The sequence below is a fragment of the Coffea arabica genome, chromosome 10c (assembly GCF_036785885.1).
Source record: "Coffea arabica cultivar ET-39 chromosome 10c, Coffea Arabica ET-39 HiFi, whole genome shotgun sequence".
Classification (NCBI taxonomy): domain Eukaryota; kingdom Viridiplantae; phylum Streptophyta; class Magnoliopsida; order Gentianales; family Rubiaceae; genus Coffea; species Coffea arabica.
This window is the reverse complement of record NC_092329.1, coordinates 53623821-53649887: the sequence shown is the minus strand read 5'-3', so window position 1 is coordinate 53649887 and position 26067 is coordinate 53623821. Positions and strand designations below refer to the sequence as shown.

At 36.5% G+C, this 26067-nt stretch overlaps 2 protein-coding genes and 1 long non-coding RNA gene across 5 annotated transcripts; 2 read left to right on the top strand and 1 right to left on the bottom strand.

Annotated features, from left to right (window-relative positions):
* The first annotated feature begins 7096 nt into the window (after positions 1-7096).
* Positions 7097-12030, top strand: LOC113719905 (uncharacterized). The gene is made up of 4 exons (XM_072068854.1): positions 7097-7644; positions 8008-8071; positions 10345-10570; positions 11327-12030. The coding sequence occupies exons 1-4, from the start codon at positions 7194-7196 to the stop codon at positions 11945-11947; spliced, it is 1362 nt and encodes a 453-aa protein (XP_071924955.1). The 5' UTR covers positions 7097-7193; the 3' UTR covers positions 11948-12030.
* Positions 12031-15682: 3652 nt separating this feature from the next.
* LOC113715229 (BTB/POZ domain-containing protein At2g04740-like) lies at positions 15683-24050 on the top strand. 3 transcript variants are annotated; one of them, XR_003453874.2, is made up of 8 exons: positions 15683-15908; positions 16654-17282; positions 17906-18028; positions 18863-19312; positions 20566-21432; positions 22178-22214; positions 22335-22468; positions 23402-23473. XR_003453874.2 is itself a non-coding variant. In XM_072069366.1 (8 exons), the coding sequence occupies exons 3-8, from the start codon at positions 17992-17994 to the stop codon at positions 23769-23771; spliced, it is 1788 nt and encodes a 595-aa protein (XP_071925467.1). In that variant the 5' UTR covers positions 15683-15908; positions 16654-17282; positions 17906-17991; the 3' UTR covers positions 23772-24050. The 3 variants fall into 3 exon arrangements, 2 of the variants coding, with proteins under 2 accessions (XP_071925467.1, XP_027095289.1); XM_072069366.1 differs by having other exon boundaries at positions 20566-21325; positions 23402-24050; XM_027239488.2 differs by lacking the exon at positions 17906-18028 and having other exon boundaries at positions 20566-21325; positions 23402-24050.
* Positions 24051-24973: 923 nt separating this feature from the next.
* Positions 24974-25998, bottom strand: LOC113715231 (uncharacterized). The gene is made up of 3 exons (XR_003453875.2): positions 25841-25998; positions 25436-25504; positions 24974-25324 (listed from the first exon to the last, which is right to left on the bottom strand). It is a non-coding gene; the product is annotated as an uncharacterized lncRNA (long non-coding RNA).
* Between the last annotated feature and the right edge of the window lie 69 nt (positions 25999-26067).

The following is a 26067-nucleotide window of genomic DNA, read 5'->3' as shown; positions in this document are numbered from 1 at the left end:
TCTTCAAATTCTTGCATTCTCATTCAAAAAGGGCTAATTGTTCCAACCTTATTCTTCCAATTGTTGAAATGTTATATGTATTTTGGAAGGTTTAGTCCTCATTTAACTTGGAAATGTTTATTACGCAATTAGAATTTTTACATTTTAGAAAGTATATTTGGTAAAATGAGGAAAATTATGCCTATAATTTTACATGTTTAATGAGATTTCTTCTCTTTACTTAATTTTGCAAGTAAGTGATTGATATAGTCGATAAAGGTTATATTTCTCCTTTGATTATTCTTATATATTTTCTAAGAGGGAATATCTATTTATTGTCCTTTATTTCTGAAAAAGAAAAAAAAAGTAAAAAAAAAAGAGAGAAAAGAAAAGAAAGTAAATAAAAATTGTTCTACTCCAATGATTCTCGTACCGAGTAACCGGGGGTTGGCATCTACAAATGTCGACATTCGCGTAAAAAGGTACTTGAATTAAGAGTATGCATTAGCAACTTGAATAAGTGAAATGTTGAGTAACCGGGGATCTTCACCTAAAAGTGTCGATTTTCGCGTAAAAAGGCATTCTCACTATTTAAGTAAAATTTGTGTGAATAAATCCCTCTTAGTTATAGAATTTTGAGAAAAAGATGATTATAGGAGGAGGAAAGCTATAAATTGACTATGTGATTTGCTTATTTGTGAAATTAAGTTAGGGTAAGAGATTAAGTTTAACTTGTTGAATTTAGGGTATAATTATCTTTCCTTTACTTGATATTATGAGTATTTAGTGTAAATTGAATAATTCTATAATAATTATTTTCCAAGTTTTGAGGAATTAAATTGGACAAAGTGCATATATTGTTTCACCTCTTGAATCATTGCATTTGATTATGTGTGAATTGCTTGAGGACAAGCAATGATTTAAGTGTGGGGGAGTTTGATAAGTGACTAATTTACGTAATAATTGTATGACATTTTATATTATTTTTAGTCACTTTGGTTATATTATTGGAAGAATATGAATCATTTTGGCTATAATTGGTGAAAAATGCTTTTAAGTGATTAAATGAGGTTTTTATCACTTTTTAGTGGGATTTTGTGTATTTTGACAGTTTTGACACGTTTTCGTATTTCGGCTATAACTTGAGCTACAATGATCGGATTAAGATGATTCTTGAACCAATTTGAAGATAAGAGATAGATCTACAACTTTGGTGAAGACATCTAAATCCAGTTTGAAGGTTTTCCAGGTCAAAATGCCGAATTACAATAGCAAATTTCTACTGGTCGAAACTGGAACAAGGCATGGAGCAGGCAAGGGTATTTCAGTCATATCTCAGCCTACACAGATCCAAATGAGGTGATTCTTGATGCATTGGAAAGATAAGTCAAAAGGCTACAACTTTCGTGTTTTAGACATGAGCTGGTTCAGCCTCTAACATCAAGAAAAGATCGGTTGAAGTTGGACCAAAAACAGAGCAAGTGATCCACACTCGGATCCACTATTCATCCGAACCCTCGGCTGTTTCTGGGTTAGTGGAACCGAGCTCGGATCCATACGGATCCAAGGCACTGTAGCACCTCGGATCACTGTAGCAGCCCAGATTTACTGTAGCAATCCGGCCGGAATTTGGCCGGATTTGTGGCCGGATTCCTGGCCGGATTGTGGTCAGAGAAGTCTGCTTTTTACGCGGAAAACTCAATTTCACCTCCACCAACTCACATGGGATGCTAGACATGTGAGAAACATTACCAACTGTAAGGAGAAAGTGTAAAGCTTCATTTCTTGACCATTTTCATCATTAAAAAGAGCCAAATTCATTGGAAGAAAGAAAAAAGAGGAGATAGAGCAAAAGGAGATGGAGTTCATAGCAGAAAAATAGGGAGAGACATACGGGAGAAGCTTGGAGTCTGCAGAAATGTAGCTCTTTCATCTTCCTAGTGTTAGTTTAGCTTAGTATAGAGTAGTATAGTTCAACCATTCTTGTTTATTATCTAGATTAGGATGAAGATGGAGGATGAAGAAGGCAAGGAAGAAAGCTCATGTGACAAGGGTTGTATTCCTTCCAAACTCTTTATCTTTTGTATTTGATTCCAAGTTTAGTTAATATACAAGTTCTGGATTTTGTGTTTAATATGTGTATCTAAAGTTTAAGCCTTGGGTTTGGTTGAACTTTCTATAATTGTTAGTGTTTATTATTTGGTTATTTGACTGCTATGATTTGAGCAAGTTATTTAGCACTTTGGCTCTTGAAATCATGATTAATCTGGTACCATTAATTGTGATTATCTAAGGTGTTGTTTCTGCAATGAAAATTGAGATTTAACACTAGTTCAAGAAGTGCTAAACATAGGGAGTACACTCACGAAAGTAGAGGTGCACTTATGTGGTTTTTAGTGATTCATTTCATGTAATTTCATTGAAAAAATGAACTTGTAGCTAATTTCATAACCATGAAAATAGGTATGGATTAGTTATGAGTATAGTTGATTCACTACGAAAGTAGGTTTCACATGTTTAAGAAAATTACACCATAATTAGCTTAGATGTAGTATTCAATGATCCAAATATAGCACTTGCATGAGTAGTTAGGGATACCACAACCTAAGAAGCTTTCATTTGCTATTTTCTTGTATAATTTCAGTGGGTTAAATTTGTTATAATTCATTGATAGTCTAAATAATAGAGAAGCTTTAGTAGTACCGGTAATTGCAATCTTCCTTGTGGGATCGACCCTTAATACCCTATACTCGCTCACGATTCGTATACTTGCGATAAATCGCGTGTGGGGTGTTTAGGAGTTTATAAATGTAAAACTTGATTAAAATGAGGTTAAATTGATATGTATACCCTGCGCACGTCACTTGTGTCGGGTCTGCCTGACGTCCCCAAAAGCCGATTGGAGAGAGAACTTACCAGATGTCGTGGGCATCCAAAAGACTTCAACTTCCCTCCCTTCCTCTGGTACCGGGTGTGCCAAAATGGAAGTAAGTTTCTCGCTTGGCATCGTCGAATGTAAGAGATTTATATTCCAGTGACCATTGGTGATAAAATTTTGGAATGACAAATTTGGGATAACTTTTGCATGTAGAAATAACGCACCACTTCCCAACCAGTTGTCATACCAAAAATGACAAGCTCCATCCCATAACATTGAGAGCTCCACTTGTCTACTTACGTTGATCATCCTTCTCCAGATTGCCGAGTCCGTTGTTCTGAGTTCGATCTGACAAGGATGAAGGCTTCCGCAATATTTTGCTTTCATGAACGATGCCCACAAGGATGATCCTGTTCGGAAATTCCACCAAAGCTTGCATGAAAAAGCTTGATATACGTCTCGTAGTCTCCGGAATCCGACTCCCCCTTCCTCAACCGGGTAACACATGTGAGACCATCGTATCCAGTGGAATTTCGAGTCGTCGGTTGATAATCTCCACAGGAAGTTCGAGCACGAACTTTCTATAATTTTGAACACCTTGGCCGGGATCACAGCAGCTGACATTAGATGCATTGGCATAGAAGCCAACACGTGCTTGATTAGAACTATTTTGCCTCCAGAGGAAAGCAGCCTTGATTTCCATGACAAAATCCTCCCTAGAATAGACTGACACACTTCTCCAAAATATGAAGATTTGCATCTTCCAGAATAAAGAGGGAATCCCAAATAACGTATCGGAAATGACTGCCAGGCAAACCCAGTGATACGTTCAATCACCCTTCGTCTCGCCGGTGGCATCGATGGGTGGACCAAATAACAGCTTTTTTGCACATTTATGAGTTGCCCTGAACACCTTTGATATGCCTGTAACACCTGCATGATTGCCTTCAGAGAAGACGAGGATCCATTTGCGAATATAAGAACATCATCCGCAAATGCCAAGTGAGTAATAGTCGGACACCGATATGGAACTTTGAAACCCAGGAACCTCGATTGCATGGTGAGGTTATTCAGTCCTCTAGACAAAACCTCAGATCCTATAATGAATAATGCAGGAGATAATGGGTCTCCCTGACGAAGACCTCTCGAAGACTTGAAGAAACCGTAGGAGGAACCATTTATAATGATTGAAAACCAGACATTAGAGAGTAACCACCATATAAGGTCAATAAATATTTTCCCGAATCCAAACCTCCTTAGAATATTAATAATATGGCCCCATGACATCCGGTCATATGCCTTGGACATGTCTAGTTTCATTAAAACATTTCCACCTCTATTCTTTTTCCCCATGCTTGATACCATCTCTTGAGCTAGTAGAAAATTTTCAGTTATATTGCGGCCCTTCACAAAACCTGCCTGATGTGGGGAAATGATTTTTGGTAGTAAACAAGCCATCCTGTCTGTCAAAATCCGAGATAACACTTTATTGAAAAAATTGCATAGACTGATAGGCCTGAATTGAGAGAATTCCTGAGGATTTGGCGTCTTTGGAATTAGTATAATTGAAGTAGAAGTGATGAATTGTGGTAGCTCCGCCCCATAGAAGAAGCTCAGTACCGCATTGTAAACATCTTGAGCGATCACTTCCCAAGCAAATGTAAAAAATTTGCCTGTAAAACCGTCTGGGCCAGCTGCACTTTCTCCATCCATTAACTTTATGACTCCATATACCTCCTCAATTGAAGGTAATGCTTCCAGTTTTCCATTATCCTCTTCCGTAACCAAGTGCGGAATTAAATGTAGCATATCAGTAGATGATTCCAAAGAGCCCGTGAAAAGATCATTGAAATATGCCGTTGCCTCACTTGCTATATCATCGTCCTTTTCCACCCACTCACCAGTGGACTTTTTGATGCGGTGTATCATTCCTTGAGCTCTTCTCTGCCTTACTACCGCATGAAAATATCTTGTATTCCTATCTCCATGACGAAGCCATTTGACCCTGGCCTTCTGTCTCCAATACTGTTCTTCAATTGACATTGAATACCGCAATTCTGCTTGTGCCTTATTAAGCTCAATTTGACACTCTTCGGAATAATCGTGGTCTAGCAACTCCTCAGCTCGTTGAACCGCCATTTCTGAAGAACGGACAGCGTCAAAAACATTCCCAAAATGTTGATTGTTCCATGATTGAATAGCTCTCCTTGTTGCCAATAATTTAGAACACAATACGCGTAGCGGAGGCCCACCCACATCTTGTTTCCAAACATGGCGAATCACTTCCAAGAGATCTGGTTTGGAAGTCCAAACATTCAGAAATCGGAACGGCCGAGGTTTGTTATCTGACCGAGTTACAAAAGAAACCTTCAATGGTGCATGATCGGAGGGATGTCTTGCCAAGTGAAGTACCGAAATGTCATTTGAAAAATCCAAACAAGGTCCATTGACTAAAAATCTGTCCAACCTTTTTGAAATCCGAGCTCTACTCCGTCGATTATTAGACCATGTGAAAACTAGAGACAGTTATTACTTAAATTAAGAACAAATCTAATCTTTGTACACCGAAATAATCTTTTTCTCACTTGCAAGTTGGCAAAAGACAAACGAGCAGACAAGAAAAGTTCTTATCATGTTACAATAGCACATCTTCTGTGATGTTCGGCAAGCATTTTCATCCATTAACATCGAAATACTAAGAAAGGAAAGAAAGAGAAAGGGTGCCCTGCCATGATTTTAGAGGGACCGGACAAAATTAAAAGCACAGTACTTCAATATTCGTCACCGCTGGAGAGTACTTTTGTGTTTTTGGAATTCTCGTATCAGTAAACTCTAATCCTTTAAAAACACTCAAGAGATCATTCCTTAACAATGTCACAATGGAAGTTTTTTGAGCACGTAACACGAGGAATGCCTGTCTTTTTTAAGCTATAAATTAGTTTAAACAGGAACCTTGATTATAATAAAATATAAGCAAAGGCTGGAAGAATTGAATATATCGGCCTAGTACTGTGATGGCTCAGCATGATATCGAGGCTGGTAAGATGCAGAGCATGGAAGAGATGCTAAAAATTAAGAGCGGAAAAAATACCGAGGGTGGTGAGTCATCGAGCAAGGCAGAGGCGCCTGCTGAGAGGGTGACCAAGGAAGAGCTGCTTAAAACTATGAGTGAAAAAAATATCGAGCTGCCTTCCGGGTTGGTGACCGACGAAGAGAAGCGTAAAATTAAGAAGATGTACGGTAAGAATTAATCATTTGGTGCTTTTTGGTATATATTAAATCAGGGCTTAATTAAGTTATATTACTTTATATAGCTTTATGTCAAAGTTCTATATCCTATTTAATTTGGGTGATTGGAAAGTTTTGGTTTGAGTCTATGCCGCACTGGATTCATAACCCTGTGCTCTTAGTTTCTCGTACTAAATTTTGTATGCTTTTCAAACACGGTTTAAGAAAATTAGATTAGAAGCCAATGGGTTGGTTTAGCTAGCTGAGACTCAGTTTACCTTGGGGAAGGAAAGTTCGAATTCTAATCCCACAATAAGTAGCCTACATTAGTTGGCAATGTATAAAAACCATTATAAAACCTTGCAAATTTTGGTAATCGTGACATTGGAGTAATCTTCCCCTCCTACACTTAAAAAAAAATCTTCACGAGCTAATTAAGTTGAAAATATGTATGTATTACATATATCTTGTGCATTATTGATGTGGTGAATAAAAGAAAAAATTGTTCAAAATCTTCTTTAGACCAACTACAATAGTAAACAAGTTAGGTTGGACAATTTAGTTGAATTCAAGTTCCACAAAAATATGCATCTAGCTTTGGAGAAATATGGGTTCAGCCCTAGTCAAGCCAGCCTACAAGTCATTTCAGTTATAAGTATTCAAACCTTAATTTTGTAAAAGTTTTTAAGAGTAATAAAATAGTGCACAAATATTTGTATAACTTTTGGGTAGTTCCATGTTGATGCATAAATTTTGGGCTTCTTATACTTACAACAATTTTATATTGAGTGCGAGTATGGTTAGAAATCTTATGGTTAAACTTAGAAGTTAAGTTGTGTTATGAAAGTTTTAAAAAAATAATAATCAGAATAACATAAATGTTCCGCATTATTAGTATTATTATTAATAGAAACTATGTGATATGGGGATGTAATGGCATGATTATTTTGATACGATTACTGTTTTTATTACGAGTCCCTTCTGAATCCATCTGAATCTGCTAGACGCCGCCAATTTGGAGGCATTAAGCTCAGGAGGACCGGAGCATCGGGAACAGCAAATTACTAAGGCTGATTCAGCCAATGTCGCAGAACTATACAAAGCAGCAATGAAAGGAAAATGGAAAGATGCTAAAGCCATATTTCGCAGGAATGAAAATGCAAAGACCACAAAAATATCCAACCTTGGCATGACAGCCCTTCATGTGGCGGCGAGCTGTGGGCAGTCGGACTTTGTGGTGCAAATAGTCAAGACACTAACTAAGAAGCAGCTTGAAGCCACCGACCAAGTTGGCCGCACTGCTCTTCATTATGTGGCCTTAGCTGCAAATGCGGAGGCCGCCGAAGCAATGGTGAAGAAGAATCCAGATTTGCCTCACCTTGGGGATTTACAAAACCTCACTCCCCTCTTCTATGCTGCTAAATGGCGACATCCAGAACAAAGCCAGGAAATGGTGTATTACCTCCACCTAGTTACTGAGGAGAGAGAACCTTGTTACCCCTTCACGGGTGATTCAGCTGCCGATCTCATTATAGCAATGACTGCTTCGGGGTCCTATGGTAAGCCCATATAGGATAAATTCCATGTCGAACATTTTCTTTGCTTTTCTTTAAATCTTTAAAAAGAAAAAAAGTCTAAACTTAAGTACTACAATTTAGTGAATTAAAACTCCAAGTGAAGCTTATGGAATCAACGCAAAATATTAAGAAGCTTATGTGGGAACAAAAACGTTAATTCATAAGTAAAATTCTTAGAACTCTAGAATTTGAATAGGGAAAAACATAAATTTCTCAAAGTTGGGAGTGGTTACCCTCTCTGTTCCATAATTGCTTCTGAAGTAAGAAAGATTTTTGCAAATGCTTAATGTCTGAGTTGAATTCTTTCAAACCAACTGTACTAATGATTATAGATTTCTTTTGCAGATACAGCCTTGTGTACGCTCAGGAGATATCCTCAATTAGCTCTTCGAACAAATGATCAAAGAATGTCCGTACTTCATGCACTTGCAATGCAGCCTTTAGCGTTTCGGAGTGGACATAAACTTTCTATATGGGAATCCTGCATCTATGAATGTAAGTGCTCTCTAAAATAAGGAAAAAAAAAACTTGCAGTTCCATCCTGAGATTTTTTAGTTCATGTATAGTATATTCTAGAAATTTTTATATTGTGTTACTTTGACAAACAAATTTCTACTTGAATCTATGTTTAGTTAAAGTAAGAATTCTGTTTAAAATGGAATAAGTATTTTGAAGATGAAAACAGATTGAATTACCTTTACCTTTCTTTATATAAGTAAAAATGCAAAGTGGAAACTCAATGCCCAGTTGGTATCTTGCTACTAATTAGCAACTCTACTTTAATGGAGCTAACTTATAGACTTGGGTCCTTCTTTTCTTGGTTTCTTAAAAAAAAAAAAAAAAAAATTCTTCCCCAAGTGGATTGCCTAAAGGATATAACAAAATAAAGATGCTTACCCACCTATCAGATATAGGACTTCTATCTCTCATGTGGCTTGAATTTGTTAGTAGCTGACTGTCAACTGCATTGCTTTGCAGTTCCTGATTTTATCTGTTCCCCATATGTGTGATGTTTTTTCTAATTTTCCATTGCTCTTAGTGGTAACAATTGATATGGAGGAAACAGAACACGAACACATGGATTCACCAACTAGCAAGAATCGACGAGACGCAGCAGCTTCATTCTTTAAATTTAAGAGCAAGTTCAGAAAAGGTATTGAAGTTCTGTGTCTACTTTATCTTTGTTTATTACTCCAATTCGTTTTTGAGGAATATAGTGAATCAGTGAATGATATTAGTTCTTTTACCACTAATTTGGGTTGCAAATAATGTTTGGTCCTGTACAATGGTTAATGCTCCGGCATTTCTTAAGCTTGGATTCTTTGAATTCTCATGGTCTTCATTTTTTTTTTCAATTTCCAACTTCAGGTATTGACTACTCAAGCCTGGATTTTTTGGAATATTTTTCGATTTTTCATTTCTTTCTCAATTATTAGTACGTAGATTACTGTAGCTGAACTCCTACTAGGGATGGCAATCAGGGCGGGGGTTGGGGCGGGGGCGGGGGGGGGAATTTTTTCCCCCCGCTTAGAAACGGGGCGGGGGGCGGGGGAGTATACCCCCGCCCCGCCACCCGCAAAACAAAAAATATATATATATAAATATATATATATAAATGACTATATATTATATGTAAGTTAATTTATTATAAACTTATGATAATGATATTATTAGTTAGATGTATTATATAATGTATATTAGTTTATGTAATATAATTGATATTATCAATTATATGAATAATTATACATGTCTACTAATATAATTTATTAATTAGTTATACTAAATTTACTAATACATTTATACTAAATTTCTAATTACACTTAATAGAATAACACTTTTTTCTCAAAAAAAAGCACAAACACAATGATGAATTAGTGATTGCATTTGTACAAAAAGTGAAAATTTGACTATTTTAGTTATATTTATTTCATCATATTGGATTGTATTCAAATAACTTCTGTTTGATTGTTTTTATGAGTTTCAATTGTAAAATTACAATGAATAATAATTTGGTGATGTGTTGATATTTTAGTACTTGATTAGTTATTAAAATTTAATTATAATAAAATTTTATTAACCCCGCGGGGGAAGCGGGGCAAGGCGGGGCAGGGGCGGGGGGAGCGGGAGGCGGGGGATGGGGCGGGGGACGGGGGGAACTAATAGGCAACGGGGCGGGGGACGGGGGAGGGGTCCCCCGCCCCAACCCCGCCTCGTTGCCATCCCTAACTCCTACAAATTTATGTGAATGGGTTGCCCATTTTTTAGAAAATTTTTATATTATTTCTCAAACACTGTTGTCCAACCAAAATTTTACTTTTCCAACATATTATCTCTCTATAGTATGTCACTAAAATACGACACCATTATTCTTAAATAAGGTTTCCAAATATACTAAATTTCAATTTAAACGTAAGTCTTGTCGATGCTTACATGTCTGGTCTTTCTATTTGTTGCAGTAATAAGGGAGGTGTCCAAGATAAAGGAAAGGCACCTGCAAGCACTTGGAATTGTAGAGTTTGTCTGCGAGCAGTTAAAAAAGGAAGAAGATACCAATTCTGTTCAGGAATACTTCATCCCTGATAATCATACCCCAATCTTGCACTTAGCCATAGAGCAAGGAGCTTTTAAACTTGTAGAAGAGTGTTTAAATCATTTTCCTGATCTAATTTGGTATGCAAACAGAAAAGCCAAACTGTTGTTATTGCACGTGGCCGTCGAGCATCGCCAAGTGAAAATATTTAATCACATAATAGAGTTGATCGGAAATAATACAAAGGCCTTTGCCGAATTACAAGCTGATAAGGGAAATAATATCCTTCATTTGGCGGCAAAATTGGCTTCTACATCTCAAGTCGCTTCTGTGCCAGGTCCTGCATTTCAGATGCAGCTAGAATTCCAATGGTTCAAGGTACGTAATGCCATGTTGTAGTAATTCGATCTATTTTAAACCGTCTTTACAATACCTTGGATTAGTCTCCTTTGCATGCAAGTTTCTTGCTTAACCTGGCACGTATCATACTTCTAAATACTGCGTTTTGGATCTTTCTATCATACTTTTTCATATCACACCTACATTACACCATATTTTAGTGTGATAGTTGTCTGAATGAACCTAATGGCTACAGGATATAAACTAAAGAGGCAAGTGTCACCTTAAAATATATGGTGTAACAAAAACAAATGCCAGAACGCACAATAGTGCACCCAAAACTAAAGCCTTTTGTAGCGTCCTTAGTTTTCTCATTTTGTGTTATGACTTATTGGAACCTCAAAAAAAAATTTTATACCTAATTTTTAACAAATATACCTGTTTTACCCCTTAACCCTCAATTCTCTCTATCTAAAGAATAAAACAAATAATTTTTTTGAACTGTCTTTTGCTTAATTATATCAGGGCATTTTGGTTACTTTCTCCATTTACGTTAAGTTTAACGGATTCCGTTACATTTATAATTTAGTTCAAAATACGAGATGTCGTGTTGAATATTTTGAAATCACGGAGAACTTTTCTGTATATTAAATTTTCCACAGAGGACTTTTTTATTTTTTACCCCTACAAAGTATTTGCCCCAGTATTAGCAATTGGAGTGCACATAAAAACCTAGTATTAGCAATTGGAGTGCATATAGAAACCTAGACTAATCCTCAAATTAACTGCATGCAGGCCGTGGAAGCAATAGTCTATTACGAGTTAAGGATAAAAAAGAATGACGAAGGGAAAACTCCTCGAGAATTATTCTCTGATACCCATGAAAAGTTGCTAAAGAATGCAAAGGGATGGACGAAGGATTTATCAAACTCATGCATGGTGGTAGCTACTCTGGTCGCAACAGTTGCATTTGCTGCTATGATCACCGTACCCGGTGGCAATGATAGTGAGACGGGCATGCCAGTTCTGGCGAGGAAAAAACTTTTCTCAATATTTTCCATATCAAATGCATTATCCATGATATCCTCTGCAGTTTCTCTGCTTATGTTCCTTTCGATTCAAACATCGCGATACATAGAAGACGATTTTCTGGAGTCACTTCCCAAGATTTTGTTCAGAGGTCTAGTTTTCTTGTCTATTGCTGTAATTACAATGATGATATCTTTTGGCACAACAATTGGACTGTCACTTCAATCAAGGCAAAAGTGGGCTTACATTCCCATCACCATTGTGGCCTGTTTCCCTGCCGTCATCTTCTTCTGGTTGCACCTTCCTTTGCTTTTACGAACGGTCCTTTTCCATTCTCGACCAGGCATGTTTGGGGGCTACCATCTATTGGCAGATGACATGGCTTGACCTCCTTCCACGTCCACAATATGCTGCTCTACTTGATTTACTGTTGCGTGACTTTATCAAAAGTTGTTTGCATGAGATTTCTTTTTCCCATTTATGATTGAAATTTTAATTTCACCTTGTGAGTTTCTTGTTTACGAGCATATTTCTTGTTCAACGTCAATAAGCAAACTTAGTCCAATTTTTATTACTACCGAGTTGAGTCATGTCAGATGCTCTCCCAAAGCTTCTTTCCCTGCCTCTGATGTGGTCGCTTTCTGAAAGCGAGGACAAGCAGGCTAAGGCAGAGAGTCCAAGAGAACGCACTAACCGATATACTGCTTATCGCTTTAGTCGGATGCTTTCCCAAGGCATCCTTCACTTACTTTTTCAACCAGTCAGTCGGAAGCTTTTCCAAACCTTCCTTTCTGCCTTTCTAACTCATGTTTGTGATTACTTGATAATGGACATCTGCGACCACCGAGTTTTGAGTCAGTAGTCATAAAAAAAGAATTAAATTTCTCTTCGAATTGAAGGTCGGAGATTCCAACCTTACTTACAGTGAAAGCAATCCAAAGAGGGTATTAGAGTACCTCTGAAAAGATATATAGTCATGACATGGCCCTAAACTGACTAATTTAATGGGATTATCGCCCATGACGCCCGCTTAAATATAATAGATCCCACGGCCCTAAGGCCTAAAGTAATATCCCAATCTCAACCAAGTGCGTTATGTAGCAATACAGATAATATTTTATGCCTAGCTAAATAAGTTTTATAAGTTTACTTGATTATAAGTTATCACTAGAAAATGGGCCTTTTTTGGATGTACTATTGTACTTCATTAGCACTCCAATTAGCCCTCTTATCCCAAATAATCAATATATATTGGGACATTGCCGCCTCATTCACCAATCATCACATTTATCTGCGACTAATAGCAGACCTGCAATAGTTATAGTGGTTCCACATCTGAAAATTGAGGGATAACAAAAGCAGAGCAGCAGATGGGATTCTGGGACTTGATCAACTCAACAACTGAAGCCCTGAAGCGAAACGCACCCGCTCCAACGGCCGTCATAGATGCATGCAAAGCCTCCTACGGTTACAGCTCTGCCGTAGTTGGCAACATCGATAAGGCCGTCAGAGTCAACAGGATGCGGGCGCTCAATGACTACATGCCCAGCGAGAAAACCCGGTCAAGTATCGCCCTTTTCGCTTCCAAGTTCGCCCAAAATGCTGCTCGTCATGCTCTCCGGGAATTGATCCCTGGTGGAAAAACAGTGGCTAAAATTATTTCTGAGACAATGAATGATGTGAAATCTGAGAATCTCAGCAAACAAAAGAAGTGACCCAAGTTACTGGAGGTGGTGGCGGAGGGAAAGTCTCCGCTGATAAGGTATCAAGTTTCTAGCAACTTAAGCCTGGCAACTCACCTGGAGGACACAAAAGATCTTAATTCAATGTTTAGGAAATGCTCATTTGACTGTTTACCATTGAAGTGAATAGACTCAGTGCAAAACTGAGTAGATTAGCTATGCTTATACTATGATGAGGAACTCTAATCTCCTCAGTGGCCTAGTTCACTTTTGTAAAATCCAAGTTTGAGTCCTGGCTCATATAATGTAATGTCTTCTTCATTATTATAAATAAAATTTCTATCGTTTCTGAAAAAAAAAAAGAGTAGAAATGCAAAGCAGAGGTTTGGATATGGGGTCAGCTGACAAGGGAAACTTTGTGGAATCAAGTGCAAATCAGACGCCAGAAGATGTGCTTCGCATTTTCATGATGAAGGAGTTTATGGGCAGGCGTTTTGCTGATGACTTGGTACTTCCTGAGATTAAGCATGGCATCAAAACCAAGTAAATGGCTGCAATAAGGTCTTTGATCATTAAAAGTAAGGCTTTGCCCTTTCCTACTGATGGAGTAATATGCTTTTCTGATTTCTGTAGTCTACTCTGGTGTGTTTCAGCAATATGTAAATAGTACTATAAGTTTTTTCTTGAATCCAGCTCCTTCAAGCCCTTTTTCTGCGTCTTCCTAATGAACTTGTGAAGTTTCCGGAAATTATAAAAAGAAAAGAAAAAAGTTTGAAGGATAAAAAAAAAATATCTGCGACTAATATTTTCTACATCAATAAATATATTAATGGATTTGGATGAATATGACATATCTTAATTTTAATTTTAACAAAATATTTTGAACATGTAACATACGTCTAAATCCGTAAGTGTATCCATTAATTATTAATGTGTGAAAGATTTATTCTTTTATCTGAGCATTATTAGAATTGGCATATGAAATGGGAATAAAATATGAGAGACCTAGTAAAAGAGCAGCCAAAAAGAGAAAAAAAAAATAGGGAATTTGGTAGGCAAAGGTTGACAACGGCTCAATGAAATGAAAGGAGTACGTTGCTGGTTTCTTTCGAATTGGATGCCTTCCATACAATGGCCTGAGCCATTTCTGGATCGGGTCTACATCGAATCATATGCTTTCCAGATAGGAAGAGCTTATCGAACAGAAAAAAGAGTACATTTTATTGGACACAGGCCAAAGAAAGAGGAATAAATTAACTATGCATACATTGGCATATGACAATGATAGATTCGTTTCACATTGCTTTCATTGCAACATGATGCACAGTACTGTTCTTTGTCCCGGAGAGAATCAATTGGAGTCCATTCCTTATTTGTACAATGTGCTCAGAAAACAAGAGGCCGATGGGTTATTTATTTATTTATTTGTTTATCTTGAAAAAGAACCTAGGGTCGGTTCAATATTTATCAATTACCAGAAATCTAGAGGAACAGGATATTAAAATGATTCCTACAATTTCTTTATGAGCGTGTTATGAAATAAAGTGGTTATTGGAAGTGATTTTTTTTTTTTAAATTGTGTGTATTTCTCATTCTCATGTAACTTTTAATTTTTTAAAGTGAGAGACTAATAGAGGTCAAAACATAAATTCACTAGGAAGAAAAATTATCAAGGCAACATAAAACAGAAAACAAGTTGCTCTATGTTCTTTTAATCATTAAAGAAGAAAAATCTAGAGTATAAGAATAAATCTAGAAGTAAGTAATATCACTTATAGGATGAATCTTCTATACATTGTCAATATATATATATATATATATATATATATATATATATATGCTATCACTGTTTTGTATATGACAATTAAATTTTGCATATGTATCACGCATGCATTCAATCATGATATTTTATATGAAAATAAGTGTTACTTATAAGATCATGGTGAAATTTAGATTAAAACGAATTTCCTATTCCCTTCACTTCTATACTTTTTACTTCTTCATTTGCTTTTTCTTTAACTGCTCGAAGTTCTATTTACTGCACTTTTGACAACATTTGCCATAAAAATTTTAAAGGAATTAAGTGAAGTATGGTATTACACTTAAGGAGATATATATATATATATATATATATATATAGACACACACAAACATATACATATAAGTTTGACTTGTTTAAGGCCTAGTTGTTTGGTTTATTGCTTTTCGGATTTGTCAAGAATCCAACTAAATATTGTTCCTTCTCCTTTGGTGATTTCTGATCTCTAGCACAAAAGATACGATGCCCACTCACACAGCTACGCAGCTGTCCAACTGACACTTGCTTTTCGTGGCCGGCGCAAATTCGAACAAGTTATCAAATGGAATAAGATGTGCTTGTTATGGAATTTCCTTTGGCACAGCGTTGTGGTTTAGAATATCTATCTATATATACCAGTGACTTCACTACGTAAATTGCATCAAAAGGCTTCTTCGTGTATAAATAAATAGAGCAGCGATCGAGATATAGAGAGAGAGAGAGCAAGAGCAAGAGCAGAAAGAAAATAGCCATGTCCAGCGTGAAGACCCTGGATAGAGCCTTTAAAGTCGATCGAGCTATTAATAATGCATCCAAAAACTTCGTAATCATCAGATTTTTTGATCGAGGTTACCCGGATTCCGGGAAGGTACATCATCTCCGGCACCCTCTATATCTATAAGCGGTTGGCTGCAACACAACATAATTGTTTTAATGAATTTTTTCAATGGGTGTCCATTAAATACTCATTAGCACATCTAGATTACACTTAAATTGCTATATGAATATACATAAGTACGATTATTATGCCCTCTGCATTTAGATACTTTTCTAAATTAATTACATTTTTTTCAAAAACAAAATATTTACTTGAAACCCTTCTTAATGAGTGTCGCAATTTTTTTTTTTTTTTTTCACTTTATGTTTCAGAAAGGAAAAGTAACTTTTTTCTGGTAAGCTTTATGTAAGCAAAAGTATGATTTTTATTTTTATTTTTTTGTTTCAAGAAATTTGTATTGTAACCTTGCAATTAAAGCCACGATTTGATTCTCGAATTTCGAAGAAGTTGACGAAGTTAAACAGGCCATAGTTGTGCTCTCGAATCTGCAGTGTTGATCCAAATGAATTTTGAGAGATTTATCAACTATTTTGGTGTTTTAAATATACTCATCCAAAAGAAATTTTTACGTTTCAATGTTTAGAAGATTTTTTATTTAAAATATTCTCGTTAAAGGAAACTATTGTTTCTAGCATTATATCATAAAATTACTTTTTCGCTCATGGAAATAAAACTTAGCAAATATTCGTTGCACCAGAGAATGACAAATCAAACCCTAAAAAATGGTTATGTATTTGTGCCCCTAACCACCTGTCATCTTGTTGTCTATTTGCAGGTCACTGACTGGGTAGCATATTATTCCAGGATCCTAAGCTTCTTCTCAGACATATACGAGGTGGAAAAGAAAGATGTACCTGAACATGTAGCTCGCTATAGCTTGACCGATCAAGACACGATATTATTCTTCTACAAGGGAAGTGCAGTATATCGTCTCTCTGAAGCCGACATTTCGGCAACAATGAGCTCTAAGGATTTCTTCGACACTACGTTTGAGATCATGAGTAAGGTGCTTCAGCCGAGGAGGTGAAGGGCCGAGGGTTTCAGATATGTGCCCTCAAGATCATGCGCACCAGGTTGCCTGCTATAACTATTAGTGTACGTGTTGTGGCACAACTCCAATAGGAGTTTGTGTGTAAAACGCAAACCTGTCTCTGTTTCTTGTCTTAGCCTTGCAGATTGAATAAACTGTCGGGATTGCCCTGCAAACATATGGATTATGTTATAATATATATAAGATTAGTACTTGGTTTGGTTTGGTATGTACTTGGTGGCTTCTTGTTATATAAGGCCTGATCTGAACTGGCAGGAGTATGAAAATGAAACGATTTCACACAATTTCATTACGCAATTCTGTTCCTTTACCTGGAAGCGTGCTTGCGGACCCGGACCTGATCAAACTATAAGGTCATCTCTTTCCTGATCTCATACCAAAACAACAATTCAAGAAGTGGATCTTTCTTTAAAAATTCAACAGTACGCGAGAACGATAAAATACAATTTATTTATTTTTGGGTTAAATTTTGCATTCTAGCAAGTACTTTTACAAAAAAAAAAGAATGTGAAACCAAAAAGTTACTTTTAGGTAAATTTTGAGTTTTAGAAAATTTTTTTTTTTTCTACCTAGTGACAAATCTAATACCCTTGTACCCAAAAAAAAAAATCTAAAATCTAGATAAGAAGCAAATGAAAACATAAAAAAAAAAAAAAAAAAAAATTCATTTTCAATATATATTAGGATCGATATAGGAGATCATATCCAAGTGCTATCCTCTCAAAACTAAGTGTTTTCAAACTCGGATTGTTCGACTGTGAACGGGATAGGTGTCTAGTACCAGTTTACTTTAAGAAGGTAAAAGAAGAAAGCTAGGTTAAATCAAACCTCGCGACTCAATGACAAGAAGTTTTTTATTTTTTTTTTTTTTTTTTTCTGGCTACTTTTTTCGTCGTTATTTATTTTTCTCTCACTTTCAGTAAATCACGTCATGTCTCCATCTGAGTTTCATCTTTCAAACACATACTAATTACAGATCCATAATCAACAATTGGGTATAAACCGAAATGGCAAGAAAGGAGAGGAAAGAACAGCAAGAAATAGAACAACAAAACGAGAGAGATGGACTTCAAAGGAAGTAAAGAGATACAGATCGAGAGTAAGAAATTCTAATCTTTATATGTTTGTAAAATAAAAAATAAAATAGGTGTTAAATATTTGATATTAACTTTATTTGTTTCTCAAATTTATCTTTATCTTTATTATCCATTAATCATTATCTCTATTATCAACTGATATACAAATCTTATTCAACCAAAATGACCTTCCTTCAATTTTCATATTCTCCCTTACTAACAGTTTTTTTGCTTCCAATTATACATATTTCTCTATAATACACTTTTTATGACATATTACATAAAATAGTTATATTTACTTACACTATTTTTGTAATTCTTTTAATTGAAAATATTTTTTAACAAGTTGGACACGCATCAAGAGTGCCTCGCTTTCAACCTCTTGTATAGCCTGCCCAAGGATCACTGAAATAAATGGGCTGAAATCGAGGATTCAGAGCGTCAGCCTAGGAGGCGAATCTTAGGCCTGTAACTACTTAAGTTTCCAGTCCTTTAAGTCTTAACTCACCCCAGGGCTTAGTAAAGCCCGGTCGATAGATGCATTTGACAGTTTAATCCATGTAGCCATGTTGGACCCTTCCACGCTAAAGGCCCAATACAGTCTCTGTCACGGTATCATTCCCTTCCTTTCTATCTTCCTTGCTGAAATTCTGGAAATCGTTTTCAGTATTCCTAAAGCCCAGAAATTCTGTCGGTCAAAATTAAAAAAATTCAACAGCAGCATGATTTGTCCTTAAATTCACAAAACCCAGATGTTTAATTTCTACCACAATTACAAAGCAAACTTCACTGACGCATTTCATCGAACACCTTTGCGGCATTTAATCATTACTAGCAATTTTGATCCTCCATTACAGATATGTCAGACTTGGATGGAATTGATTTGGACCCTGAGGACTTCACCTCCTCACTTCCCTTAAAAAAGGTCCCATACGGCGACGTTTATGAGGCTTCCAGGGCCGGGGACGTTGACCGGTTGAAGTACTTGTTGGAGTCCGGCGTCAACGTAAATGCTCGGGACCAATGGGATTCGGTGGCCCTTTACTACGCTTGCCTTGCGGGGCATTTGGATGCCGCTAGGATGCTTTTGGAAAGCGGGGCCATTTGCTCTGAGCACACGTTTGATGGCGATCGCTGTCACTATGCCGCGCTTAATCTTAAAGTTAGGAAGCTATTGAAAGCATTTGAAGCTCGCCCGCCTCCTTTGGGGCCTTTGCAGGCTGCATTGAGGGAGACCTTCTTGGGGTGTTGGGCTAACAAGGCTTATTTGGAGCAACTGGATGGCCAAGCTCAATTCCCAATTCCAGGTCTGATTTGAATGTTTTGTTTTTGTTCTTGCCCATTTGACTGATGTATAGTTCTTAGATTAAAAAGAGAATATGCTGTAAAAGGAAGGAAAATTTAGTCGAGGAATTCAAAAGGACTGTTTTGTCTTTGAAAAAGCTTAATACTTTGGAGCAACAGCATATGAGAATACTTGTTTTTATGTGTAAATGTTAGAAAGAAAAGTCCTAAAGTAGGAAAGGAAAGAGGACAAGTATTTGGGAGGCCAATATCCTTGTGAAGAAATGAAGAAAACTTGTGAAAGCTGGAGTAACTAACAAATACCACACTGAGTTCTTTTTCCGTGTTGAGAAGATTGTGTAATCTTGAAAAACTTGAAATCGAGGTTCGGCTGTTGATTCAACACTGGTTTGCACCATTTGAGTGGTTGAGAGCATTACCTAAACGTTGTTATTGAACCTGGTGTTTGGCGAGAACCATAAATGTTCAACTTAAGCCTGGAGTAAAATGACTTTTTGGTACGAATATTCGGCTTAAGATGCTCCAGTCGAATGTTTCTCATGGAGGGCATATAGTTAGGTGCAGAAGATTGTTATGCCCTGATGGCGTGGGGATTGAAAGAATTCCAATGGGACAAATACAATAGCCAAATAAAGGTGATTGCAAAGGTTTTCAATAGGTTTGTGTGCAAAGATTAGCATTTTGGGTAATTTAAGCATGGTCTTGGGACTCGTTTTCTGATTCTTTCTGGGAAACTTTTGGATTCAACTAGGTCTTATATTGCTTGGTTTTAAGGCTATATATGATGGGCTTCTCTTCTATGATAGATCCTTTGGAAAACAACAATTGATAGTTAGGGTTGATTGATGGTCCTTATTTTCTTTCATCCAGTTTGTGTTTTCCAAGAGATGCTTGCCTTTTGATCTATTCTTGCATTAGTTGGTGCTAGCTCATGATGGCTTTAACTAAAAACAAGGCTTACTTCTGAGACTTATTTCACAATTTTATTTTAAAATTGCGTAAAACAATTTTCCTTCAAAATGCATATCAAAGCTTCACATTCTTTGCCAGATTTAAGGTGGCATTATGCTGAAACACGCTGGAAGATTTGCTACATCTGATTGCTTTGCTTGTGGATGCTTTAGTTTGATATTAATTTAATATTAGCATTTTGGAATTCATGTTGTGCTGTTTTCTGACTGATAAACTATATAGACATTTCTCTGTCAGGAATTCTTATCTTCATTAATCTGACCTGGAGTAATAGAATCAATAGGTTATTCACCAAATGGAGGATCCACTTCAGACCACTTCCCTGCAGATGCTGTGCTTTATGTGCAGGGAAGACCTATTGAAGCTCATAGAGTCATCTTGAGTGCCCGTTCACCTTTCTTTAAGAGGAAATTTGTGACAGATTGGAAGGATCGCAAGGAAATAAGATTCTCAAGGGAAAAGCTATCTTACCCTGCTCTTTTTAGCCTCATTCACTTTTTTTATAGTGATCGGCTTGAAATCTCAGTAGATGACATGGAGGACTTGGTGAGAATTTGCAGAGTTTGCAAGTGCCAATCACTTCAAAAAGTTCTTGAGAAAGAATTAATCCATCAACAGTATGCAGATTACAAGGACCTTAGGGAGATAGACAACTCTCAGAAGCGATTCATTTTGCAGGGTCTTTCCCTTCCACAGGATGACCGTCTTCCTGTGGCCTTACATGAAATTCTTCAAATTTCTCTTGCCAATTCAACAAGAGAAGAAAGCCTGGATAGTCCTGTTGATAGTCTTGTATCTCGTGTTGGTTTAATGCAGATGGTTGGATTTGAAGATGATCTTGCAGATGTTTGTGTGCTAGTTGAAAAGAAAATTTTTAGGTGCCATCAAGTCATCTTAGCATCAAGGTCCGAATATTTCAAAGCAAGATTATCCCGGGTTAAGGAGTTCCATGAAGGAAGAGACAGTTTGCCTGATAGTACCCTTCCATGTCTTGAAGAACATGATTTGAGCGTGGGTGCTTTTGAGAAAATGATAGAATATATGTAAGTTTATGCTTCACTTCGAGTAGGTCATGTAGTTTGAAGTTTGAATTAGAATCATAGTTCTTTGTGCTGGAGGTCTCCACTTGCCATAGAGTTCCTGCTCGTAGGTGAGTTGAATATTTACTATGCTCATATAATTTGACTCAGGTGTCATAGCCAAGTATCTCCCTACTTTTCTTGTTAATAGTGTATATTTGGTATTTAATGAGTTAACTGTTGAAGCATGCAAAAGAAACATATTTAAGAGAATGAAATAAGTAATATAGCTACTAAAATGGGACATGCTGGTGAAGTAGTATCTCATGCGTAGAATAGTGACCTTGCTAACCCCATGAGACGAGATTTGATGGCCTGTTTACTTTGTTCTATTAGTTATTCTGTTTCTTGTTCAAATTGGTGTTCCAGAATGTCAAAATTTCATTATGAATTCTACTTTCTCAAAAGATAATTCTGGCATGTTTACTCTTTCTATCATTTTGTCCCTTCAAGCTTCCTTCTTGTTATATGTCTGATGTTATTAGTGTGTATTTGGCTTTTAATTTGGTTAACTATTAAAGCATGGAAAGAAAATATATTGGATAGAAGGAAATAAGGAATATATTTACTCTAACAGCACGTAGTGGTAGAGCTCATCTCATGCATGATGTAGCAATTCTGTTGACCCCATCATGACCCATATATTACTTTTGTGATATTTGGTTCTTGTCCTTGTTCATTTTGCCGTTGCTCACTGTCAGTATAATGTTAGGTGTTTAGTTTCTGGAAAGATGATCCTGGCATATTTACTCTGTCCAACCTTTTGTACCTTCAAGCTTCTTTTTCTTAATATGTATGATTTTTGTGCTGATTTAGGTACACTGATGGCCTGAAGGACATAGATCCTGATCAGGTATCATTCGACATTCTTATTCTTAACAGAATTGGAGCTGTATAATAATGCTGTTTGTTGAGTTTTGATTACTAATTTCTGGTAGTAAGCTTTTGGTGATGGTTTTTTTTCTCAATGCAGGCTGAAGAGTTGTTTGATGTGGCATCAAGATATCTTTTATTTTCGCTTAAACGTGCTGTCGCTGATGCACTGTTGCCGCACCTAGAAATGGTTCCTCCAGCAGAGCTCTGTCATTGGCTGATGTTGTCAGACATGTATGCTTTTTGTTTATGCTTTATACTTATTGCTTCTTAAACTCTTTTCTAGCTTTAAAAAGTTGAAATTATCATATTATTCTTTTTCTATATCTTCTAAGCATTTCATTTTAAATAGGAAATAAATGTTAACTTAAAAATGAAATTTCTTATTACGAGGAAACTAATCTGCAAAGGTGGATATTGCTAGCAAAGGAGCCTTCCATGCCAGTAATATGCTGCTGAAGTATTCACATATAGTTAGTTAAACATTGTTTGTTTCTTCAAGGTATTCTTACTTATGCTGTTTGACCTGTCATCAAGTTGAAGTTGGAACAATTTCATGCTCTGTGAGAACAGACCAAAAGGGCTATAGTTTCTTCAATCCAATCTGATCAACTCCACTAAAACCACAACAATATCTGTTATGAAATGATGGGCCTAAACCTTGTGGCCAATCTCTTGGCTCTTATTTTTGAGGAAAAACTTCGGTACTTGATCTGGTGGCTGCCAATTGGTAGCCCGAGGCCCCAGATTTTAATTTCCCATTTTTTCCTTGCATTTGTTTCTAAGATGGTTAAGGGAAAAATATTTTGATGATTCTGACTTTTTGCTCCTGCTTGTAAACTTCCAGCTAAATACATGTATGCTCTTATCTTCCTAATTGGGTACCCGGACATGGTAAAAGATAATAGAAGGTTAGGCTTTCAGAACAAATTTTTTTAAGTGGGACAATTTTCAACCTTTTTTTTTTTTTGAGAAAATTTGCATGTTGGTTCATTTTGGTTGACCAATTTCCTATAAATAGGCATGCTGTTGATTATCAAATTAAATAGGAGGGTAAAATATTTTTCCTTCTTCTGTTGAATGCAGTTTAACCTCTGTCGTGCAATGCTTTATTTTGTTCATTTAGCTAAATGCGATTTTGTTTGAACAATCTTTTAAATGATGCAGGTATGGCGTAGTGAAGATTCGGGAGCATTGTCTTGATACAATAGCTTGTAACTTTGAGATATTTGCTGAAACTCCGGAGTTCAGGGCTATGCTTTTAACACTTCCACCACCTTCTGGAGAATCCACTCTTCGTACCACAGCTCCAAGTGCACCAGGAGCTGAATTGAATACAGTTGAGGAGAATCTCCTAGATGATTTGCGAGAGAAATGGCTCGAGGCTGAAGGAGCTGAACTTGATAAGAGAGACGAGAGCGCACTAATTTTTGATAAACGCCTAGAGATGCTTGTGGTAGTAGCTGAGCAAGAGAAATCTGGTGCCCTTGATGAGAGTTCTGCATCTGTTCCAGAAACAGCCTCCTCGTTACCTTGAACCTTCACACCAAATGGTTCAATAAATGAATGAATACTAAGCTTATCAGAAGCTGTTACTTGTAGGAGTGAAATAAGAAAAGAAAAACAATTGTTAGTTACATGAAATCTAGCCACAGTTTTCTTTTAAAAGAGAATTAGGGTTTCTGGTAGTTCATGCAAAGATCTGATTTTTTTTTTTTTTTTTTTGGGAATTTGTAAAGTAACTCCAATATTTTGCTGATATTGGATTGAACTCCAGCTAGATATAAGCTTTGCACAGAAAGTAGTCATTTGCTGATGAATGTTGCCCTTCGTTTCAGTCATAACATGGGAATTCCTCCTAGTCATTTGAAGCATCAACCAAATTGCAAGTTGGTGCTGCTGGCCCAATTTGCTGATTTTGTGGAAACCACCCCCGGTATGTATCTTAATTCAGACAGTATGGTGAAGGAAGCTTAATTGCAGCTAATGTTGGGGAAGTGCATGCTAGATCTCCAGTAATTACAATAATGTTTTTCACTGAACCAAACAACTGTTGTTTGACAACTAATTGGTGCATCATGAATGTGGTGAATGGTAAACTTTTAGGTTTCCTTGTTTCTCGTAGAATGAAGAGGCAAGATCTTCAAATGTAACTACGTCTTCATACGCATGATTCTATATCACTTTGTTGAAATATATCCTCCAGAAAGACACGATTAGCATATCATACCCTTCACATCTTCAACCCTATAACTTTGAAAGGCAATTATTGAATTCCAAGTCATGACATGGTCAAGATCAGCGCAGCATACCATATTTCATGTTCAGTTAAACTGAATCATGAGAAATGAATGGATACTTAAAAGAGAAATGAATGAATTAGGAGCAATGACAGGATCAAAACAACGTCTGCTTTATTAGGTTGAGCATTCCAACATCTATTTTACATGATCTCATTTTTGTTTTATTTTATATATGACAATTGAGGGCTTTCCAAGTTTAATCATGTGCCACAGGATGTGTATCTAACTCGTTTGATGCAGGGAAGAACTTTTGTTTGCTGCATAATGTTGTTGCTGTAGCACTAGCACAAACCGTACTTTCTGAGGTTCTGTAAGTTTTCTGTGTCTTGTTGAATAGTTGTTGTTAATGTATTCTTCTGTACGATCAAATTGTTGTCAAGATAGTCAAGATATATATACACACACACACACATATATACATATATAACAACATTCATTTCTTCAATAAGCAAGCATTGCAATTCAGTAAACTGACACAAAACAAGGATGGTTACAAGGACTCAGGAGTTCACGGCCATGATTTATCTGACAAATCTAGGACATAGATTTGCAGAAGCCATGACCATCTTATTATATATTACAAGCACAGACCACATCAAAAGCACTTCTCTTTCCCCCCAAAGAGTTTTCTTGATGACAAGATCAGAACAGCTGCTTTGGGGGACTTGGAACTAACTATATATTATGTCTTCAACAGGTACAAGGGTCACATTTGCAGTTTGCACCGCACTTGCAGCCATGACCTCCTTCAGCACCAGAGCTATTCTCAGCAGATTCATCAGAGTATCTGCATCAATGGCGGATTACCGATATAAAACTTTTTCTTGGGTTGAGTTATATTTTGGATCTCGACATATAAATAAATAAATATGAAAACAGGATATGAACTCAAACGTACGTGTTCTTTGGTGCAACTCCCTCGATGATGGTCACAGTTGTGACCTTTTCCACATCAGGATACATCTTTCTGCCGGCAGAAACAAAATTCAAGGAGAAAATTCAGTTCAAATATTCAATGAATAGAAACACAAAAGTATAAGAGCAATGACCAAATTCAAGATTATAGCATAACCATACAGACATGACCATATTCTGACAAATACCATCAATCAAGGGCTAATTTAACAGATTTGTCAAATGGGATTTTCGAAATCTAAACAATCAGAAAAATCACATGAAATTTTGAATTTTTATCATTTGCATACTCCTCAATACTATTTTCCCTGTAAGTGGCCAAAGGATATGAGAAAACACCAGATTAACTATACATATCTATGCTCAAAAAAAAATACAAGAACTTTACCCGCAGTTTCCTCCACAGGAAGACATCTTCACAGAGATGTTTGAAGAGCAGAAGAATATGTTAATGGACAATACTACTCGTAAAATCAACTCTTGTACGAGTTCTTTGCCAGAGTTGTTGGCTTTATTTATAGTGCAAAGCTAAAGAAATTTGTTGACAATGATATGAACAAGTGTACCAATAAGAGGTGATTTACGTATACTAATCAAATGGATTAAACAACATTT